Source organism: Camponotus vicinus, unplaced genomic scaffold (genome assembly GCF_025532165.1).
Source record: "Camponotus vicinus isolate PSW18456_S1 unplaced genomic scaffold, iyCamVici1.0 SCAF_11, whole genome shotgun sequence".
Classification (NCBI taxonomy): domain Eukaryota; kingdom Metazoa; phylum Arthropoda; class Insecta; order Hymenoptera; family Formicidae; genus Camponotus; species Camponotus vicinus.
In genome coordinates this window covers 16,008,516-16,031,242 of record NW_028141947.1, presented here as the reverse complement: position 1 = coordinate 16,031,242, position 22,727 = coordinate 16,008,516, and the positions used below count along the sequence as shown (strand labels likewise).

Here is a 22,727-nt window from a genome sequence, read left to right as displayed (position 1 = left end):
CGATTTTCAATATGATAAATCTAATTGAGACATGTATAAAATTGTTAAATTATATAATTTGTGGCAAATTAAGATAAATAAAGATAATAGGATATATATACATATGTGTTAAGGATATATAGTTGAGTACAAATAGCTGAGATAAATAATACTGTTATAGTACGACTTTATTAGATGCTAGTTAAGATTCTGTGTTATAAACACTATAATATCTCGATATATAATTACATTTGGGCAAAAACGTAATGTAACTTTGTTACAAAAACGTATACTTGAGAGGAAAAAAGAGAGTCTAAACGTATACAAAATTAAATAAACTATATAGATATATTACAACCTCCTTCTCGCAAAAATATTAATTCTAATAAACAAATGATACATATTTAATTATACGTGCCGCGAACGCGGATTGTTTCTAATTATACATTCTAATTATACTGCACAAAAATCCTTTGGAAACTTGAAAGCAATTCGTGTAAAATATAGATTTCTTTTAATACTTATTTTTAGACTTTTGTAGTGATACGTTATTCCTTATATATGCCCTCATTTTCTTTATAAATATATCTTGCAACGTGCGGCAACGTGTCTTAAATTGTTGTAATTATAATAGTTATTTGTGATTATAAGCGGTACAATTCGCGCTAAACGATTTCGTAATTATCGAGTTAATGATTAATATTAATTCAAAGCGGTGGATGTCAAGACAGCGACTCCTCTCTCGTAAAAACTGTGCGGTTCTTGACTAGGAGCAATATTCAAATCGACAGTAAACAGTAGCTCGGTACGAGTACTGTTCAAATAAACCGGTAAGGACAATTTGCCCCTTCGGATATCCTCCGTGGATGATCGCACCCACCTCAACATCGTGACCGGTAAATCGGTCATGATGGTCGAAGTTAAATACAATTGATTATCCTTACATTGTGCGCCCTGCAACTTTAAGCCAGTAACGGCGAACGAGCAGTCGTCCGTAGCGATATTATCGCCATCGCCAATAGTTACGTTTAATTGCAGTTCCTCGAGCGACCAACTGTTGGCCTGCGCGATGCACTGCCTGGTTGCAGTGATGTAAGCTTCGGGATTCAACAAACCTCCAAGCCAAACTGGGAAACTCTGAAAAAAAAATTATTTTTGATTTATAATATGAATTTAATTGAGAAGAAGGTTTACATGATGAAGAATGGCAACACAGCTGTAAGATAACATCTATAATATATAAAAATATTCGAAACAACAAAGTGACAAATCAATTATTTGAAAGAGAATCGAGAAAATACCTTTATCTCCTTTGCTCCGCCTTGAGAGACTAAACGCGAGACTTCCTGCAACTGTGAGACCCTGTGACTGAAATCGGTGATCCATTGTATAACTGTACAGCCTCTTGGCACGGTATATCTCCTCCAACCTCCTGGCAAAATACCCTTTACCAATTCGGATAGCATCGTTCTGTGATAATTAGTCTGTTTCTTCTCGCCCTGTCAGAGATATTCAAATACAATGTCAGAGATATTCAAGTACAGTTGTCATAAATACTTCATTAACACTCTTTTAAAAGAAACAAAACACTTACTTGACAAATTAATACAACATCTTCCAAATCGTGAATAACGTCTTGAAGTAATTTTGCCCCGCTATTGACTTCCCTTTCAAAGTACCTGTACAATGGATCTTTGATATTCTCGACCGTTCTCTTCAATATCGGCAAGTTCTTTGGTAGCAACTGCAACCAGGTGGAGGCTGAATTGTGTAAAGTCCTCATCCAAGACGGCCGACCATCCGCTTCGGCTTCCCTCGGTGTAACCAAAGATTCCTCGTTCGAGTACGCTAGTTCATCCTCGTCCTCCAATTGTTGCATCTTGAGTAACTTGGAGACCAAATCAGTTCCTCTTGTGGTCAAAAGTACCTTCTCCGCGTTATTCGGGAGACCGAGCCAGGAAGGTGTTTGTCTATCCGAGAGAGACTCGATCCACTTTAAGAAATGATCGCGTCTAGTACCGTCCGGCATCGTAATATGTCTTTGATTGCTCTGCGCCCCATCGATATTAGCGACTAAAGCAAAATCAGCTTCGAATGAGCGCGGCGTGAAGAGCTTACGCAGGAACGAAGCCAAAAGACGTTGATCGAAATCATTGTCGATTTTACCGCCGTAGATGCACTGAGAGAGAAGAGTCACCACAGCGTCCCAAGGTACCTTCTCAGGCGGTAAATTCGTTCTGCCCATGGCTGTGGCCTCGATCCATGTGTCCAGGGTGTCGCAGGCGACTCTCAAGTCACTCTCGTTGAACTCGTAGTGTTTGGCCCAGCCCAGCGGTGCATAACGCAACCGTTCCTGCACGATCGCGTGGAACCACGCAAGCAGGAAATAAAGACGAGCCCGCTCATTAGGCGCTCGCATCATTCTTGAGGCGGGCACAGTACTGAATGTGCGCAACAGGTTCGCTCGTATACCGGGAGGTGGCTCGAACACAAAGATCCTACCAGCTCTCAGTAGATTCACCGGTACTTTCGGATTAATTTCCATCGTTAGGAATAAGCGGAAGCTGGCATGCGGCTGCAGACTGTGCAGTTTCTTTTCCAACTGCACTAACCATTGCGGGGCGAGATGTACGTTCTTCAGCAGCACCCACCTGCCAGCTTTCACAGCCATATTTATGGCGCGGTCGGCCTGATTGAATCCCTCCGCCGATCCGATAGCGATACTAGCTATTTGTTTGCCTAGTTCCGCGGCCAGATCGTCTACGCGGCCAGAGGCATCGAAGCCCGGCACCGAACACAACAGAGTCGGCACGGTCGCCTTCAATTGGTTCTCAACGACGGATGCGAAGTCAAGTTCGGCCTCCGCGGCAGGCATAAAGGATTCGCCGAAAGCGGAGGCCACGACGAGGGATGCGGCTGCAATCACGCGATCCGGTCGGAAGGCCTGTATTATCAGCAACTGATGCATCGCTGTTCCTGTAGATGACAGCGGTTTCTCTTCGTCCCAGAGCTTTGGCACGCATGTCTCGGGCGTAGGCGACTGCAACCATGCGCTAAATGAATCCGCGCTCTCCTGAATCTTGTCTGCCAGTCTCTTGAAAGCAGGTAGTCTTATGCTGAGGCGCATCATCGCTTCCTGCTGTTCCGAGCTTAGATTTGACACCGGTGGTGCTCGGATGTTAAGCACGCCTTCCTTACCCCGCAGGAAGAAGGTAAATTCGCTGTCGTACGTAGACTCCGTGGGTATGCCTTTCAGGTGAATACGACAGAGCAATAGGGCAAAAGTTAATCTATCCGTATGCAGCATTCCGCGCGCAACTCTTTCGTAACATACGGCGAAGAGATCGCGCGTGATGAGCGTGAGTCGTTGACCGTAATCCGACACGCCAGACAACTTTGGATTTTGCGACAGCACGAATGTGAAGATATCCAGGAACATCTTCAGCGAATATTGATATAGGAAATGTACCTGATTGAGGCTGTCCATCGTGAAGTACATGTTCGAACATGCTTGAGACAGAGGCATGTACTGTTGAGAGACTGTCTCAATCTCTGCTATGACCTTGTCTGTCTCCTCCACTTTCTTACTAATATCAGCAGCCTCTTGTTTCAGAGTCTCAAGAGTTGTGATTACGGAATCATCGTCCAGGATCTTACCCTTGGCGTCATTCAATGCTTGCAGCAAAGATTTTTCGAGTTGTCGTAATCGCAGATGGAACTCTCCCTGTAGCTTCAGCAAATCGGATCGCTTTTCGTCGATGTCGGGACGTTCGGCCTTCAGCACTTGATTCAAGCACTGGCTTTGCAGAGAACTTCTCGTAACGGTAAAGTTGACAAATGTTACACGCGAACAGATGTCCGGTGGGAATTCCACTGTCGGATCCCTTGTCGATAAAAAGATGACGAAAGACGGCGAGAGATCTATGTCCTGATCACCAAGCGTGATCAGCACCCGTCCGCCCGTTCGTCTCAGTTCCCGATTCAACACGGGATTCAGTATAGGATCGTAATTTTCCACATCCTGAACCAACAATGGGTTACCGAAGCGCAGAGCGCTCTCGAGATTCTTCCTAAACGAATCGTCCAAGAAACTGGTCTTTGTGATCTTTCGGTCTTTAAACTCGTTCATGATGAATTCCGTCGCCTGACCGGATGGATCGATAATCAACGGATATCTGTTGAAACGCTTCAACATAATTGCATTCTCAGTGCATAGATCATCGGTTGGCAACGCGTTCGCCTGCCACCTCAAACGTTCATCAGGATTGGACAGGTATTCCGTTCTGGCAATATCGGGCCTGAATTGCAGATTCGCATGATGCAGATGTTGGCACCATGTAGTGAAGAGATTTTGACGATACTGAAATAAGCGAATGCTTATAGATTAACGTATGAATTCGTTACATCGCAAAAAATAAAAAGAATTCTGAAACTTACGTGTTGATCGAAATAGCCGGCGTAAGCCAAGAAGGCAGACGACAATAAAACGTCTCCGATTATCGTGGACATCTGACTCTTGAATGTTTCGCTTGTCGCTTCCCATCTTTCTCTCTCTATGACTAGAGATTTTAACAGAGCGATCGATCTATTCACCTTAGCCTGCACACTCTCCAGATCGGCTTTAATAGCTTGCGCTTGCGAGATAAGCTGGGCATACTCTTCCTTATACGACGCTATACTTCGCTCCAATTGAGTGATCAAGTTCTTCACTTCTTCGCCCTTCAGTTTGTTAGTTTCCGCCTGTCGTTCCAGAGAATAAAGCTCGTCGCGTAACGGTTCAACTCGCTTCAACATGTCAGCGTATTCGATCTGAAAATATATTTACATATTTTGAGATTGTTCCTCCCCTTTGACAGTTATATAAATAATATATCTTTCGAATTTTTCAAGCGATAAAAATTACCTGTGCTATGGCCCACTTCACCATAGGACCGCAAGCCAAACTAGCGCGATTTACTTTTTCAAAGTTGTAGTCAGGATTGCTCAGATAGCGACTCTTCATTTTTTCTCTCACCTCATCGCTAAATAAGATTTTTATTAATTTTCTGACGTAATAAAGAGTGTTTTTCTGAGTCTATTTTAATATAATATTTTTATGTTACATTTATATTACATTGAATATTTCATATAATATTGATAAAGAAATTATATTGCTTAAATAATAAATTAGAAATCAATCTTTTACTTCAAATACAAGCTTAAAAACATTTCGTTTGATATATGTAAATATATGTTGTAATATACATATCGTTATAACAAAATTTATACACAATTTAATGTTAATAACAAAGTCATCAATCAGTTGTTAACATGCAATAAAAGAAGTAGTTAACTTTTGCAGGGGAAATGTATTAATATATACATTACGATGTGTTTTTAAAGCGATAAAAAAGTTTTTGCCAAATTGAATGCAAGCGATTAAGTAAGAAATAAGAAATACGATTATCACATATACACACGGCGCATATTTTTATAACATAAAAAATATATAAAAATACATACAAGAATTCATATTTTTTCACGGCAACGTCTTTCAACATCAACTTAATAAAAAACAAAATAAACAATCATCATACGAATACATCATGTAATACTTGAATATATAGTAATTAAATTTATAATATAATTTTTTGACCATCAAATCAAGCGTAATCATGATATAATTTAATTGCAGTAATGATTCTAAATTTGCGAATCCTTCGGTATTACAGCATAAAATCAAACGAAAAGAAAACGAATTCATGCTTACGTAATGTCCTCGGTACTGAAATTAGAGACAATGGTATTGATAAAATTGTCCCTCATGATGACCGCGCGGATAGATTTCCAGTCGCTGGCATTCTCGCCGAGCAACAAGCAGATAGACTCCAACGCGACCTTCACGATCGCCGGCGGATTCGCCATGGAGCGTACTTCGACTAAATGCTGTTTCTTTATCGATTTCACCGCTGTACGAAAAATCAAAGGGCATGATTATTAGTACAAAGAGGAGAATGTGCGAGCAAAGTTATGGGTAAAGACACTGGCTGTGAAAGCCTTCCTCGAGAGAGTGTTAGAGTCTTGTATAAGAGGCAACACATAAGTAACATATATATTATATACATGTGTTATGTGTCTCATCTTTACATTTGCAAAGAGATATAAACGATCAGTCGAAACATTCGTTTAGCAATTTTGTTCTTAAGTTATATCATCTCCTTGCAGCTGTAACGATGCAGTGACACGAGCGAGCGTTGCTGAAATCAATAGTGTTGATGAAAATAGAACATGTATCAAGCTGTTATAAAGTGGCTTGTATTAGAATTCCGCGCGAACGTTTAACAGGTCCGTTACGTTGTGGTCCCTTACGTGATGTTCTCCGTGTTGAAGTTGACGATAGTGGGGATGAAGCTGTCCTTCATTATAATGGCACGAATTTGTTTCCAATCTGTGGCGTTTTCCTCAAGCAACAGGCATATGGACTCTAACGCTTGCTTCACGACCGCGGGCGGATTCGCCATAGATCGGATTTCGACGAGATGCTGCCGCTTAATCGCCTTCACGGCTACACTCGTTGCGAATGTTTCAGTACAAGTAGGAATTTTAAAGCGAACATAATTAAAAAAAAACAGCGTAAACATATATAAAATACTGCCTCCGCGTTTTTTGACTATTTTTTTCAATAATAATCAGCATATAACTCTCGATATATGTATCATAATTTTGAAAAAAATCATGATGATCTCGAAGATATGTATGATGGATTATAGAATATGGTCATTAGCATCTTACATACTTACTATAGTCTTACTGTAGAGATAAAAATGCGCAAAATCGCATTTTTGGCAAGTTTATATAATAATGTAACGAAAAATATATTGTTGGAAATGCGTACCATTTTGAGCATCGATAACGGCTGGCTCGACTAGAGCAAGATCTGCCATGACATCATCTCTCTTCTGATTAATAGCCACCGTTTGAATAGCCAATTGCTGCTGAATCTCTTGACTCTGTACCTTCTTCTTCTCTGCTTCCTGTTGATCCTTCACCATTTGCCTTAATTTCGCATTCGCAGCTTCATTTTTGGCTTGCAGTTCCTATGAAAAAATGCAGAATAATATCGGTTAAAAATTCTATGTTTCATTGAAAGAGGAAAAAAGTTTTTTACAAATTCAGCCTATCTCACCTGAGATTTGACAGCTAAACTCTTCTGCATCTCTTCCACTTGCTCCACAGTCTCGGCAATTTTGCTCAAACCGACATTCAAATGTAACTGTTGCTCCTCCAAATCGCTTCTCTTTTCTTGATATAGCTTGACAAAGTGATTAATAAAATCTAAGTAGTGACGTGGTGTGATCGCCATGGTTCGGGCACCTCTCTTGGCCAACCGCGCGTTCGCTTTATGCAGAGTCTGATGAACATAAACGCACGCGTTTATAACAGCGTCCCTGTGCGATGGTTGCGACGGGATCAGGGAACACGCGGATGGGAAGAAGTCCGGACACTTCCACATGGGTTTCTCCAGGTCGACCCGATTAGTAAACTCTTTGCCGACTTGGAACAATGCGTTGTCCGACCAATCGCCGAACCAATTCAGCACGCATCTGTTGAATAATGCAGGCGACGTTGCCGCGCGATCTTTTAGACCATCCGTGCTTGGATTCATTGTGAATACGACGTGCAAATTTTTCATAACTTGGCCGGTGAACCACTTGTACAATTCCTCGTTGGAATCCAGCATCAAACCCTCCCGTTGAGCGCCTTCCTTGCACTGCGTCATGAGCGTCGTATATTCGTCACCTTCGAACAATCCGGGCACTTCTCCGTTAGCGAGTAATGTATTCATCCGCTCGAGGAAACCAGAATCCAACACGTTGGATTCATCGAGAATGAAAGCTATCTTTTCATCCTTACAACCAGATCGTCTTAATACTTGTCGCAAATCTTCGTCGAAATCTTCACCTGTATATTTGTTGTGCACCTGTATCACGTATTGATCGATTAGAAAAAGATTACAATACGATATGTTTGCGCACATTATATATATCTTAACAGAAATATAAAAATTACCTTAATTTGAAAGATAGACAAGCCATTCATCCATGCAACGAATCTCGACAGAGTTGTCTTTCCAGCGCCAGAGACACCGATAAGCAATAAGTGTCCCTGAGGCTGTCGGAAAATTCTGTCAATTCGTAGAACATGTTCCAGAACCTCGTCAAAAAGTACTAATGGTACATCTAACTCTTCCTCGTAGAATATTTTCAACCTCGCTCGAACGTAATCTCTCAGCTCCTCTCTGTTCACCGGCACGTAATCCTTTGACAGCCAGTTACTGTACAAGATTGGTCTCGCTAACGCTTTCTCTCTGTCAACCGACATAAAGTGCTTCAAAGCGACGGTGTCTATGTTTTTGTTCGTCCAAGCTCTCTCGGATTCTTCTACTAATCTGTCTTGGAACAGACGAAGAGCCTCATGGGCCCACAAGCGCACTAGACCTTCAACGGAGAGATTATCTAGCGGTCTAATGGCTTCGCAGATGCCACGTACCCAACGTGTCATCTCTCGCGGCGAATATACGTAGTGCGGCTGCATGTCCTGAGTGAATCTTTCCTGGGAAGCCAGATAGAATTCCACCATTGCGTTCGTCAAGGCTTCCGCGTAACCTCTCAGATTAGGCGTTAATCTATAATTTTATAAGAAAAATTTTTCTCGTACTAATTAATATTTATAACACAATATAATCTTTAGCTATAAAAAATGAAATTTACCTAAGCATGGCGCGCGTAAATGTACCATAAATCTGTTTCAGGGAAGTTTCTCCGGGATAATCGACATAAATGACGGGCACATGTCGCAGGAATCTGTGACTGAGAGGTTTCCTACCGGGATCTGTAGGTGGATTACAGGCGCCTACAAATTGAATCCTCTCCAAAGTAACCCAGGCCTGATCGCTGGTTCTATAGAAGCCCTTATGTTCCACCAATTGCCGTAAAAAGGAGATTACACGCTGCGTCCCATAATTGTCCATGTCGGGTAAATTGATTTCGTCGCAGAATAGAACCAGCCATTTGCCTAATTGCACCGGTGACAACACAACGCCATTGGGCGTCTTGCGATATTCGCAATAATGATCGAACGTCTTTAGTAATAATTCAGGTGTCGTGGCGGAGGAAAAGTTAAGACCAACGACTTCCATATCTGGTAATGCTCGCAAAGCCGAAAAGAGCGTCATGGTTTTACCAGAACCGGGTGGTCCACAGAGTACTGTAAATAAATACAATTGTATCTTTCCATACATAAATGAGTGCCTCTATTCATCTTTTTGCTAAGCGAATATTATACTCACTTACCTAATGGCTTATGCTCGGCCAACCAAGTGTACAATAAACTCTCGTGCCTCACGGTATCCAAAGTAGGTACGACAATATCTGGGCTGGCGACTTTGTGAGTCTCCACTTCGATCTGAGGAACTTTGTTGCTCCAAGGTAACCATTCGCCGTGTATGTTCACTTCAAAGTCTATAATCGGTATGTTATTCTGAGAAGGTAAAGGTACAGTTGTGATTGATCTGATAAAGTCACCCAAGTCGGATCTAACTTTCAATTTAGCATCTCCCGCAAAACTCCACAGAAGCGCGTAGACCAAGCACTTAGGCATGTAACGTTCCAATTGTTCGCTCGGCAGGGGAAAGTCGGTGTGCGCGTGATTGTACTGCAATACATTGCGTACAGCTTGATTCAGCATAGAGAACAGAGAACTGAGCGCTCGCAAGCGCGTAAAGTCCATTATGTGTTCCTGCTTCATGGCATATTCCAGGCATCTCACAACCAAGCCATCGGGCGCGAAATAGCTTTGCATGATGCTGGCGACTTCACGCTGTACTGCTAATGCTGGCGATATAGTGTCTTCCTTTTCTGTAGTCTTTTTGCCAAGGTTATCCTCCTCGCCGTCTTCCAGTGGTATATTTCGTAAGCGTAACATGTAGTTTTCGAATATCATTTCCGTCGACAGCACGTCCTCCGAGAACCAAACCATACCGCAACGCGACACGGTGGCCAGGGTGGCGTACTTTAGATCTTGCACCTCGAACATTACTCTCACGTTCGGCGGTAAACTCAGACGTTCGCCGTTGGGCAGAGTGAGAAGCTTATTGTCGTCCAATACAGAGTTCAAATTCTCAACCCATTCCGGATCGACGTCTCCGTCAAATATGATCCATTGCCGTTTATTGATTTCACCTCTCACATTGTCGATTATCTTCCTCAGTATATGTGTGAACAGACCGTCCGTCCATTCGCGCGTGTTCGGATCTAACACACCATACAGAGTTTCCTTGCTGATCGCTTTCGGATCGATCACGTGGGCGACGCCTTCCACACCCTCGAATCGCTCCAATGCTTTGAGTAGTACTTTCCACGCCATAGTTTTACCGGATCCGCTCGGTCCGACCATCATTAATCCATGATTCAAGTTGCAAATTTGGTATAATTGAAGTACCTAAATAAACAATATATTATAAGTAAAAGATTATGTCAGAATAGAATGAAGATGATTAATAGCGATGCCAGCATGATATGAAAATACAAGAGAGATATGAACTATAAACGCAAATAACACAATTAGACGATTAAATTTAAATCAACCTCACCTTTTCTACCCACGTCTCACCAACTGATTCCTTAGTACGCATAAACAATATGAAAATTAAGTCTTTACTGTTATTTAATATGTAAATAAAAATGTGTGATGTGCGGTTAATATTTTATAAATATAGTTAATATTTTTTAATTAGTGACATAAGTGTAATAGTTGTGTGTTAATGCGCGAAAAGATGATTAGCGTGTAAATAATATTTATATTATAAATAATATGTAAATAATATTTAGTGTTTTAATTATGTGCAAATTATGTATAAATAATATTTATATTAAATAATATTTATTCGTGTAAAATATATTCATATTCGAAATATTATATATTCATATTCATTTATAGCATATAAATTAGAAAAAAATATATTACCTTTTCTTGCCAGGCGCCACCTTGCTCGTCTCCTTCGCCGCACACTAGATATTCCTCGGCGCATACTTTTCTGATTTGGTCCTTCAATCCTAAAGAGAATAAAATACATACATACATATATCTAGAAATATTAAATATCTGTACAAGTACACACATTCGTCTCTTATTTTATTGTAATAATTTACCCTTCATTTCCGCCCGTGTGTAATTCACATTAGGGAACACGTCACTCAGCAAACTAAACAATAACGGAATGTCTTCGGCGACCAATTTGGGAACCATCGTTTCACATACAGATTGAATGAGTATTTCTTGTTCGGGCAAATTTTCAGCGATCGAGGCTTCGTCGATATTAGTCTCACCACGATTCTGCATGCCTTCTTTGATCTTTTGTATACGATCGCGTTTCACGTTTCCGGCAGAGATCAGCACGGATTTAAGTGCACGCAATCCAAAATCGTAATGAGATTGATTAGAAAGTTGTTCGTCGCAAAGTCTGGAAAAGCATAAAAAATTCGTATTCACAATAGTTTGTAGATACAAAAACTTTACTACAATACTGTATCTTATGAATACGTACTTGAAAAACGGCACAATTTTACAGGCCAATTTTTCTGCGGAACGGAAACCTTGACTGAAGAGCATCACTTCGGCAATCAGCTGTCGATCGGGCGTAGTCATAGCGAGTGATCTGAAAAGTTTCTTCAGGTTGTCAGGTAAATTGGAACGTCCGGCATATCCTGGATTCATGGTGATGAATATAGCCATATCTGTCGAGACTTTGACTTGCTTTCCGACCAACTCGACGCAAAGAGTTCCTTCCTTCTTGCCTTCCATTTGACTCTTGAGGGCTTCTTGAATCGTTTGCACTTGTTGAGAGACAGCGGACAACATACGCTCCTCCAAACGATTAAACTCGTCGAAACAGCCCCATGCGCCCACTTGACAGAGACCAACAAATATACGACCCACAGCCTATAGTAAATAAATAATAAATTAAACATAATAAATAATACATTCTTATATATCATTATATTATCATCGAGATCTGAATTACCTGAAAATCAAATGTCTCGTCGCAATTAAATACCAATACGAATCTTCCGAGCTGATGACCCAACGCTTTCACAGATTCAGTTTTTCCCGTACCGGCTGGTCCGAACGGCGATCCACCGAGTCGAGCTTCCAATGCTTGCGTCATCGTCAAATAGCATCTATCGGTCAATGGCGTCTGCACCAATCTATCTTGGACGCCTAGATATTCGAATCCGTAAGAGAACTTAGCGTTCGCCATGTGTATCGTAAGCTGTTGAAGTACTTCTGTTTGTCTCGGATCAAAATAGAATCTCATTTCACACAGCCACTCAAAGGCCTTCGGATTCGAGATTTTGTTGGCGATTAATCGTCTGGTGACAGTGCGTTTGTGTACAAATTCGTTGATTAGATGCTCCAATTTCTTTCTTCTTAGAGACGGTTGCTCTTGAAGAACTGAGTCAGCAAGAACATTTAATGTGCCCTCCACTTGTACTAAAACCCGTTCCAGCGAATTTTTGCTCGGATCCGCTTGCGCCTCGTGTAGCGCCGCTTCCACGTCTTCCGACCACAGAATTTGCGCAGCTAGAACTATTATCTGGGCCTGATAATTATCACACCACGACATAAATGCCTGCGGGTTTATATTTCCATCCTTGAATTGTTTAATATCTTGTACTGCCCTTGCAAGACTCGAGGCGAGCGTCACGCGCATTTCTTTCTCGACGAGGGATAACCACTCGTTGATTTTGGGATGATCGATCGTCGACACGGGATTCTGGAATATAACTTCTTCGCCTTCGCGCGAAGCGATACCAGTGATAATCGTATTATCTTCGTTCAATAGAATGGCAGCCACGCCAGCAAACATCTTCTTGAAGTGTTTCTGCAGTCTCGCGATATTTTTACTGTTACCGATAATCTCCAGTAAATCTTCGTCACCGACAAAGTAAAAGCGTGGAAATGACGTACGTTCTCTTTCCAGATATTCGCCCAGCGCCTTCTGTATCTTACCAAGAAGATCAGCCAAACGTTCGAGCGCTCTCTGAACGCCAGGAATGTTTAGAACATCCGTAACCATGGGGGATTTCGATACTTTTTTCATCAGTCCCAGAAATTCGGAACTAATACTCTGGAAGCGTGACGTTTCCACGGGTAATAATGTCTTAATATCCGCGCTACCAGAAAAGATGCCTTCAAGATAGACCCATCGCCGTTGCACATCTATCCATACGTCGAACAAGGCATTGATTCTGTTCAATTTTTCCTCCCAAGTCAGAGCTTCTTCCTCGAACACTTTATAATATGGCGATAATTTCATAGCAGCCACCGAATTGATATGTTCCTTTACCTTGTTGAACAAATCGTCCCAGCCACGTATCAGCCTGCATTTATTTTGATAATTTATCAAGTCCAATTCATATGTTTGCCAGGACTCGCGTACCTGTTTCAGGAATTCCTCGAGTGCCATTTCTCCTTGAGCCACGAGGATAATATCTTTAACTATACCCTCATTCTTCTGAAGATTCACATCCCAGACTTGGCCGAGAGTTAATTCACTCAATACCCAGTTGACTCTCAGCTGTTTTGTTAACTGTTTCCAATGTCTTTCCTTTAGCGCATCAGACTTTAATTCTACAATTAGCATATTTACTTTTGTATAACTCTGTAACATTTTCTTCACGTATTCGTATGATGAGTATTGCCTTAATCTCGCTGGGAGTTCCTTCAATTGGGTCATCATCGTGTCCAATTGTTGGCGTAATTTTCGTGGTTGTACAGAGAGCCATGGCTTTTCGCGTGTTTCGTCAATCTGCGCCCATATTCTCGATAATTCCGACCAAACTCCTCTTAAGTCTTGTAATTCTTCGAATACTACTTGCATTCTGTCTTCGCTGGTGGATATTCCACCCGGCTCTTGCAATTCTAACGCTTCTTTCGCCTTGGCGACATTGTCTCTTTCTTCTTTGAGCCTGGCGAATTTACTTTCAAACAATTGCAACTGTTGCAGGGCATCATCCGGTCGCAAATGACCTTCCACCGGTTTGCCTCTCTCCCAGTCACTGAGGAAGTCAGTGGTTCTCGTCTCGACTGCCTTATCCTCAGCTACAATCTTCATTTGCAAAGATGCAACTTGTGTTTGAATGCTAGTATCCTTGCGTTTAATGATTTCGTTGAACGCACCCCATTCACCTTCTATGTTGTCCACATGCAACCAAGATGACGGGAACTGGAATCTCTGACGTTCGAGTATTCTTTGACCCTCGCGATATATGTCCACTTGTTTCTCCCACGCCTTCATTTTACGTTTCAAGGATTGCACATATGTTATAAAGCCAACCGCATCGGATGTACTAGCTGCTTCAATCGATTGTTGTTCTAGATCGCTTCTAGATTTCGATACTTGAGAATGAAAACTCGCCATCTCGTTACCTAGGAGCGTCCCGAATTTGCCTAATGTTTCTTTATGCCACGAATCGTACTTTAGGGACACCTTACTTTGCACCTTTGCAAAGTCTATGATCACAGGTCCGAATTCGCGTCTTGTATCAGAAGTATCGAAAGTGGTTCTCGTTTTCTTTATGTCATTCAAGCATTTCATCCACAAATTAATATTTTCGCCCAATTTGCCGTAAAGATTACCCGGTTGCAGATCCCAAAGGGCCTGATAACGTAACCACTGATCGACGTAATCGGCAACGTCTTTCATCTTAGATTCAACTGCCTCGTATGCCGCTTCCAGCGGTTGTTTCCCGGCGGGAAGCTTGGTAAGTAAATTTCTGTACGTGCCCGATTCAGGTTTATCCAAACCGACTTGATATCTGGAGCTTTGCAGACGAACCTGCGACGTAACAATCGCTTGCCATGCAAATAATTGTTGCATTATCTGGAATCTTGCATCTTCGATGCTGGGATATAGATACATAGTTTGATTGGTGATTCGAACTTCATGAATCTGATTTTGAATCTTGGGATCGCCGCCGGGTTTGTGCGTCGGTTGCGCAGGAGCATCTGTGTCCATACTCAGGTCTACTTCTTTCTTGTGACCAGTCAGGGCATCAGTCCACGCTTTTATTCCAGCCTCTAACCTGGCGGCCAAATTCTTTTCCACCTCTTCGTCGAGTCTCGCTACCCAAATGTGTAAGTTGGAGTAGTTCTTCAAAGACAGCTCATCCACTGATTTCTGAATCTTGGATAATATGTCGGCGAATGTGTTCGCGGAATAAGGACAAGTTTCAAGAGAACGTACATCAACATCTAGCTGTTCTTCCACAACTAGAAGATCCTCTACCCTTTCTTGGAAGGAAACGACAGCATCGGACAAACGTTGCACATACTGATCAAGTTTATAGCATTCCCAAACTAAAGCGATACCCTAAATAAAAATATAACAAAATAATAATGATTAATTTAATAAACGTATGTTATTTTAAAAATTGCAGTGTAAACAAGTAAAAAAAAGAAATGTACATATGGAAGGTATACGCTTTGTATACCATTAACTCACCTCAGAAATTAATTGTAGAACATCTTTACGCATACCAGCAACCAGGGGTATAATACTGGCTTTGTCTTCAATCTAAATAGAAATTCGCTTAATTATATATTTAAATTTGTAATAAGCAAATAATGTACAGTACAGTTTTACGACATAAAATTATCATTCAGTAAATATCAAACGCAAAAATATGCATATTTAAAAATTCACAATATAGATATTATAAAATTGTATGATAAAGTTGTTGGATATTTATATCAAACAGACGGAACATTCTTATATGTATTATATTGCCTCCAAGCAATTCTCAGGATATGCGAAGTCTTAAAGTCATTTAACTTTATGAAAGTAAAATATATATATAAATTATATTTATATAAAATTATATTTATATATATAAATTATATATATTTTTGTATAAGTATTTGCTTTTATATATAAAATAAAATTTAATTAGTATTTATATTTTCATTTATTTATAGTATTTATATTTTATTCATATTCTTTAGGATATTTTGTCAATTTGATAAATAATTTATTGAACCTTTATAAATTTTTATAGACTTTAGACTTGCCGCATATCCGTACAAGCCTACATATATTTGAAAATAACTGATACAACTGATCGTTAAATAAATATATATATATATATATATATATATATATATATATATATATATATATATTGAGCAAATAAACTTATTATCTTGCATTACAAATCTCTCTACTAGCTAAGCAGGCAGACAGTAAGAGTATTTGCATATATAGGCAAGATGCATAATTCCTGGAAGCATCAAGTATGACTACCTTTAGTGCGGGACAATGGGGACTCCGATTGGTAAGCTAAAAATATTGGAGATCCAAGGAATTAGAGATATCAATTATTCTAATATGTATTTTCAACACACACCTGGCACTAGTATTCTAACATTATCTATCACTTTGTTCAGATTTTAAAGCTTTAAAAGTTGCCTATATATATCATTATATAACACTGATGATAATTGCGCAAAAATGCCCAGAAAATATAAAAAAGTTGATCATTTGAAGAAATGTTTAACCTTTGGGTGAGTGGAGTTTAAAAAATAATCATCAATTATCATCTTACCTTCTCCAGTGTTCTCTCATAAGTTCTGATGCTCTCAATGAGGCTGATGGCAAAGGGATACAGCTGGTTAGCCTGATGAGCCTTATTCACGATAGGCAGTGGAACGCGGAACCCGAGATTTCTTAAGTTTCTCACTTCTTTAGATAGTGTAATAATCTCTGGGAGGAAATTCACTTTCAGCTTCAACACATTGCCACGTCCCGTTCTTGAACGCACGCTTTCGATCGTGAAGATACGTCCAGTCACACCGAGATTTCGTGCCTGCACCTTACGAGCCCAATCATCGAAGATCTCTTGCGTCGACAGCTTCATACGAAAGCTGTCTCCATCGGCCTTTAGTTTCTGACCTTCAATATGACTCTCCCATCCTTTGCCTAGAGATATGCATATAATATTAAATCGAGAAAAGTAATTTTATTTTTAATTAAAAGTTGAAAGATTACCTAAAACGTCTTCGACACGTTTTAAATACATTGTTAATTGGTAATCAATTTGCTTGACCCATATTATTGAACCAGCAACAGGCGGCAAGTCCCTCACCATACTCATCCTGCAGCATTTACTTTGAGCGTATTGAACCTGTAGAGAATTTTTCAGAATTACACAAACGCATTTATTTGTTTCAAAATAATAAATAGTTAAAATAATAGTTAAAATAAATAATTAAAATTATCTGTATTTGTGAGACCTTGAACTTTTCGTGCAACGCTTCGATATCGTCTTTGACTCTCTGTATCAGCTGTGTTTGATATTCTCTAATAGCACCTCGAATATGCGGTCGTACGAAAAGCGCATTGAATCTGGAAAATATCCTGAACATCTCGTTCGCGTTCTTAGCCGTGCCCAATTGATCTCGGAGATGCGCCGTGATCCGTGCTTCCACACGTTCTATACGCTCCTCGTATCTATGCACAGCGGCGTCCCAGGATTCCTGTCCCTCCTTGGTGATGTCCAGGCAATCCACCTCCTTCACGTTCTCATACGCTAAGTTGACTTCACTGATAGCATTGGCGTCCGCGGCATCCAAAGCAAATTCTACTTTCACGTTGTCGTTATCGCCATTCTCTATCGTGGAGCTGTTACTGTTTTGACGAATCGTAGGCCGAAGAACGCGAACTATCACCGTTCTCAGCTGTTCATGCTGTCGCCGGAAGCGACGCATGTGTTCCATCCTCGATTGCAGCTTCTTGTGTGCTGGCAATACCCTCCACACCATTTTCATGTGCTCGTCGCGTTTTTTCTTCACCACGTCTCTCAACAGACCCGTGAGCTTATCATACTCATCGTCCCAGGTAGTGAACACCTCGAAGCATTGAGCCATCACCTTCTCGAAATCGTCAAACGGGATATGCATCAGTCGTCGTGTACCCAACACCTTGAGCAACTGCTGCCCCAAGTCCCTCGAGATAGCTTCCACCAATCTCAGCACTCTTTGAATCGGATATTTAGTGCTTCGAATCTTTCGCAAGTGCATGAATATCTGCTGTACGTTGCTACGTATTCTTTCCAGTTCAGTAGCCGATAACAGATCGTTGATCGGAAAGTCTTTCATCAGTGGATTGTAATCGTTTACAGTAGCCAGCGCTTGTTTCAGGCCGGTGTCAGTGTCGAAGCTTACCGTGGCGTGGAATCTCTTGCCATGTTTAAGTATGTCGAGCGTCAGAGAGATTTCGATGCTCTCCCGTTTCTCTTGGATACGATGCAACGCTCTTTCGAGATTCAGCCAGAATGATATCTCCTGAAGCGCCGTGCCCGACTCCGGATCACGATTCAGCTTCGTCACCTTCTGGATCTCTTTTATCCATCTGTTGACGCCGTTCTGCAATTGATTCAAAAACGTCGAATCCTCCACCTTATCGCCAAAGTCGGCAACTTTCGGCTTGCGACCTTCCTCCTCGCATTGCTTGATGACTTGGGCCACGATCGGGTGAATCGGTAATGAAATCTCGGGGATATCGATGTTCTGTTGTAAATGCAATAATCCCATCTCGAGTTCCGCAATCTTCTTCTCTACCAACGGTACCATCTTGTCACCGTCCCTGTGAGCGCGACCTGTTTCCCTTACGTAACTTTTAAAATAGGGTGCCATGGTTTTACTTATCGCATGTAGAGTCTCATACGGCGGCCCATCAGAGAATGTGATTAAACGCACTTGAGAATGGATGGACTTGTCAGCCTCGACGACACTCCCACGTTTTGTCAAAACTAAGGAGACCATTTTCGGATTTGAAAAGTGTATCTCGTTTGACATATAATAAGTCGCATTCTCCTTGTCCTCATCTCCCTCACCGCTATCTTCCTCTGCGCAAAGAGAAAACAACAAACATAAGTAATGTTGTAATGTTATTAAACAAGTGATTAAATCATGATGAAAAAAAATTATGAAGCAAAAAGAAATTATATAAAAAAAATCATTAAAAGTTCTTATATATAATAATATATAATAATAATTTCTTAATAAAAATTTTTAATTGTATATATTAGTGTATCTTATTCATCCTCTAAAAAATAAAATATATTTTAATTAATATATTTTAAATTTTCTCTGTAAAATATATTTATATTTGATTTATATTCTCTATAAAATATATTTATATTTATATAAAAGATATTTATATTTGAAAGAGAGAGAGAGAGAGAGAGAGAGAGAAAATTCAATATTAAATAAGACGTTTGGCATCGTTCGATTATTCGGAGGTGCAGATATGGACGGGATTCCTTATCAGGGATTCGTTATCAAACTCCGCAAGTTGCGCAGCAAGAGGAATTTGATCCGAAAAATCGGATGAAAGCGAGAGAACGAGCGCGTCCGTCGATAATTAATTAATGCGTTGCCATATATATATCGATCTCGCCGGCGAACGAGTGAGTCATCTCGCAGGAGCGAGATCGTCATAGGGCGTGCGAATAATCCGCGATTGATTTTCAGGACGCGTTCCTTCCCACGTTGAATGTACCGTTGCTCCGACAGCAATGGAGGATGCGAGACGCATCGGAAACGTCCTCGTCGTCTCTGACGAGGACGGCTCACCTTTGGTCGAGCTCCTCTGGATGTAGAGCGAGCTGACTTGCGAGTCGCCGAGGAACTTGCGCACGCAGTCCTGGTTATAGCGTTCATCGAGCGCCAGGTTGAACGCGGGCGGCACCGTGTCCTCGTCCGGTAGCAGCACGGTTACTGCTTTGCGCAGGTAATTGACGAACGTCGGTAACTCGACGATCGCGACGTTCTGCGACTCCGGGGACGGTTCCCCGGAGCCGTCCAAGGAATCGCCCATGCCGGGTCGGATATTGCTACGTGTCGCTGAGCTACTTCACCGAGATCGGTCTCGAGGAGAGCGCGCTAATCGACCACAGGAGATCGACTGACCTCCCCCGCTGCGGAATCAACTGTCAAGCGGCCACCAACGGATACGCGATCACCACTGACTACCACGAAGCATGACTATGAACCGCAAAAGGTGACATTTGTCCGCGTAAAGTCCACGATTGTTCGAAAATTTGTTCATAGGAGAAGAGTGACGTTTGTGATTGACCAATCCAGAAGCAGGACCAATTAGATAATTTCTTTGTCGTCATTGGTCACTCAAACCTTATTTTATCCAAGGAGTAAATTTTCGAACGCAATCTAGTGAATCTAGTAAATTTTCGTAAAGCCGTATTCTCATCTACATACATGCTAAAGTCACTGGCTGTCATTGATGGAGTGACGAATTGCATCGCGAGTTTTTACCGCGCTTTTCGCGTACGAAAAAATGGAAAAAAATGTATATTTTCAGTTGAATCAAAAAGCGAGAAAAGACAAAAAAACATATACAAAAATACTGAAATAAATTAATTCATTCGTGATTTTTATTCAAATCGTTTTAGAAATTAATTAAGTACGAGTATAATTTTTCTCATATAATTTTTTGCGTATTTACGCATATATATATATATATATATATATATATATATATATATATATATATATGTCGCAAAATTTTAAAACTTTTTTACGCTTATGGCAAGAAGTTCATTTTGTATTTGTAAGATACAAAAAAATATCCAGAACTATTCAGTTGCTATTATCACACTTATTGCTTTATTATTAAGAATTTTCATTCTCTTCATTATTATCATTTATGTTATCACTTGAATTATTTACAATTTCATCTTCGGAATTTTCACCACTTCCTACAAATGTTTCCTCCCGGAGAAAAGCGAGTGGTAATTTTGTAACAAATTGTGTAGCTTGTGTTTCAAGTAGAATCTGTGGTAAAAATGTAAAAGATTCCTCGTTTTCTCTTTTATAGGCTTCTGCAGATGGCATATTAAATATGTCTTTATATTTTAGCATTCTCATAGAATCGTTCTCTTCATTAGAATCGTCAATCTTTTCTTGAACAGCTAAATCATTATTTTTAATCTTACAAGTGGAAGGAATTATCTTTTTATATTTCGAATTAATGTTGCTTGATGGACTCGACCATATGTAATAAGCAGGCATTGGTGGTGGAATAGGTATAAATTGACAGTTCTTGTTGTCTTCAGTACTTGATAGAGAGTCTTTTGATATATTTTTGTATATACGTTGTAAGGCTTTCGATTCTCGTTCGGACATAGATTTATGTTTATCAACTAGAGCTTCTTTCAATTCACTCATAAAATTCTTTACCAAAAGTTTATCTAATTTTTGCTGTTCCAATGAATACTTATCTGTTTCTTCATGCAAAGTTTCTAGATAGTCATCTTTTATATATTCCTCAAATACTTCATCGAGAATCTCTGGATCTGAATCGATTATTACAGGCAAATTGAGATTCTGATCTATCGTAATATCGTTAATTACAGACGGATCATTCTTCGATTTACGGAATCCCGACCTTGCCATTAATAAGACAACAAATTCTGTCAAATTTTTAGCTACATCAATCTCTTTGAATGCTTTATCCAACCTCTGCATGAATATCTCAGTTGTTTTATTATCAATGCCAGTTTCCTGACTAATGCAGTAATCAATGTCTTTAAATATTGAAAATACTTGATTATAGGCTAATTGTAACTTATATGATGCTAAGTCCAATTGAACACTCGGATCTTGCCATTTGGCCCTTTGTGCCCTAAGAAAAAAATATAACATGATGTGGTGTTTATTGTAATAAATATAAACATAAATATGCACTTTAACTTACTTATGTCGGACTGGTTCCACTTCACAACTATGATAAACATTAATAATCTCCGACAATTTGATTTTATGTACTGTCAATTTCTTAATTAAGATGTGAATTATACGAGCTAATTTTGTTTCAGGAATCATTTGACACTGATGTATCCAAGTATTGCTGTCATATGCAATAGCTAATAAATATAACATTTCTGATTGTACCAAAAGATAGGTGTGATATAATTTCTGTAAACAAGTATAAAAATATATAGTATAGTAAGAAAAGAATTTATAACAAACAAATATTTGAAAATTTAATGTTGTGTTTATTTACTTTTAATGCTTCATAATTGATTTCGCCAGATATTTCAAATGAATTACATTCGAATTTTGTAAACAATTCTTCATTACATACATCTGGCGGCAGTAATTTTGCAATTGATAGAGAACATTGGTAATATAAGTACGAAATATTTCCCATAAATTCGATTAAAGTCTCTGTTAAAGGTTGCAAGTATTGCAATTTTCTTCCCATGAAATGACTAATAAAAACAAAGAAAAAGAGAATAACAATAGTTTTCTTTAGAATTAAATATTCATATATCTAAAATATTGATATTTGTAATTTAATAAGTTTGCGTACTCACGAGAATTGCTGGAAACATGTTTCAAAATTCAATTTTATTTTACAATTACGTCGTAAAATCTTAAGACTTTCTTTACACATGGCAAGCAGTTCATTTTGTAATGATATAACATTTTTTAAATCCCTATTTGCATAAAAACGCGTATATTTTATGTAACCAGCACAACAGATCATAGATGATGCAAATAGTGTTGGTAACATCTTATATTTACACAATGAAATATATGTTGAAGAAATTAATACTATTCCAGTTACAATTAATTCCTGTAGCCTTGTTCTGCAAATAATAATTCCATTGTATAATTGAAGTTTT

The 22,727-nt window shown here is 39.7% G+C and overlaps 2 protein-coding genes across 10 annotated transcripts in view; both read right to left on the bottom strand.

Annotated features, from left to right (window-relative positions):
- Window positions 1–149: 149 nt before the first annotated feature.
- Dhc64c (dynein heavy chain, cytoplasmic) lies at window positions 150–20,054 on the bottom strand. 8 transcript variants are annotated; one of them, XM_083082457.1, is made up of 22 exons: window positions 19,654–20,054; window positions 17,311–18,923; window positions 17,066–17,201; window positions 16,623–16,996; window positions 16,322–16,357; window positions 15,524–15,595; window positions 12,041–15,391; window positions 11,564–11,958; window positions 11,169–11,479; window positions 10,984–11,072; window positions 10,610–10,639; window positions 9,312–10,458; window positions 8,730–9,225; window positions 8,029–8,644; window positions 7,145–7,939; window positions 6,854–7,055; window positions 6,328–6,523; window positions 4,883–5,000; window positions 4,417–4,788; window positions 1,574–4,339; window positions 1,281–1,478; window positions 150–1,116 (listed from the first exon to the last, which is right to left on the bottom strand). In XM_083082457.1, exons 1-22 carry the CDS (start codon window positions 19,895–19,897, stop codon window positions 682–684), a joined length of 13,992 nt encoding a protein of 4,663 aa, XP_082938583.1. In that variant the 5' UTR covers window positions 19,898–20,054; the 3' UTR covers window positions 150–681. The 8 variants fall into 8 exon arrangements, with proteins under 8 accessions (XP_082938583.1, XP_082938582.1, XP_082938585.1 ...); XM_083082456.1 differs by lacking the exon at window positions 6,328–6,523 and adding an exon at window positions 5,729–5,927 and having other exon boundaries at window positions 19,654–20,053; XM_083082459.1 differs by lacking the exon at window positions 10,610–10,639.
- Window positions 20,055–20,680: 626 nt separating this feature from the next.
- LOC145962339 (uncharacterized) overlaps window positions 20,681–22,727 on the bottom strand; it is a 120,694-nt gene continuing 118,647 nt past the window's right edge. For both annotated transcript variants that reach the window (XM_083083367.1, XM_083083368.1), the window contains 4 exons: window positions 22,416–22,691; window positions 22,103–22,310; window positions 21,794–22,014; window positions 20,681–21,721 (listed from right to left, as the gene is read on the bottom strand). In XM_083083367.1, the coding sequence (XP_082939493.1) occupies window positions 20,710–21,721; window positions 21,794–22,014; window positions 22,103–22,310; window positions 22,416–22,691 (1,717 nt within the window). In that variant the 3' untranslated portion in view covers window positions 20,681–20,709. The remainder of the gene's footprint in view (window positions 21,722–21,793; window positions 22,015–22,102; window positions 22,311–22,415; window positions 22,692–22,727) is intronic.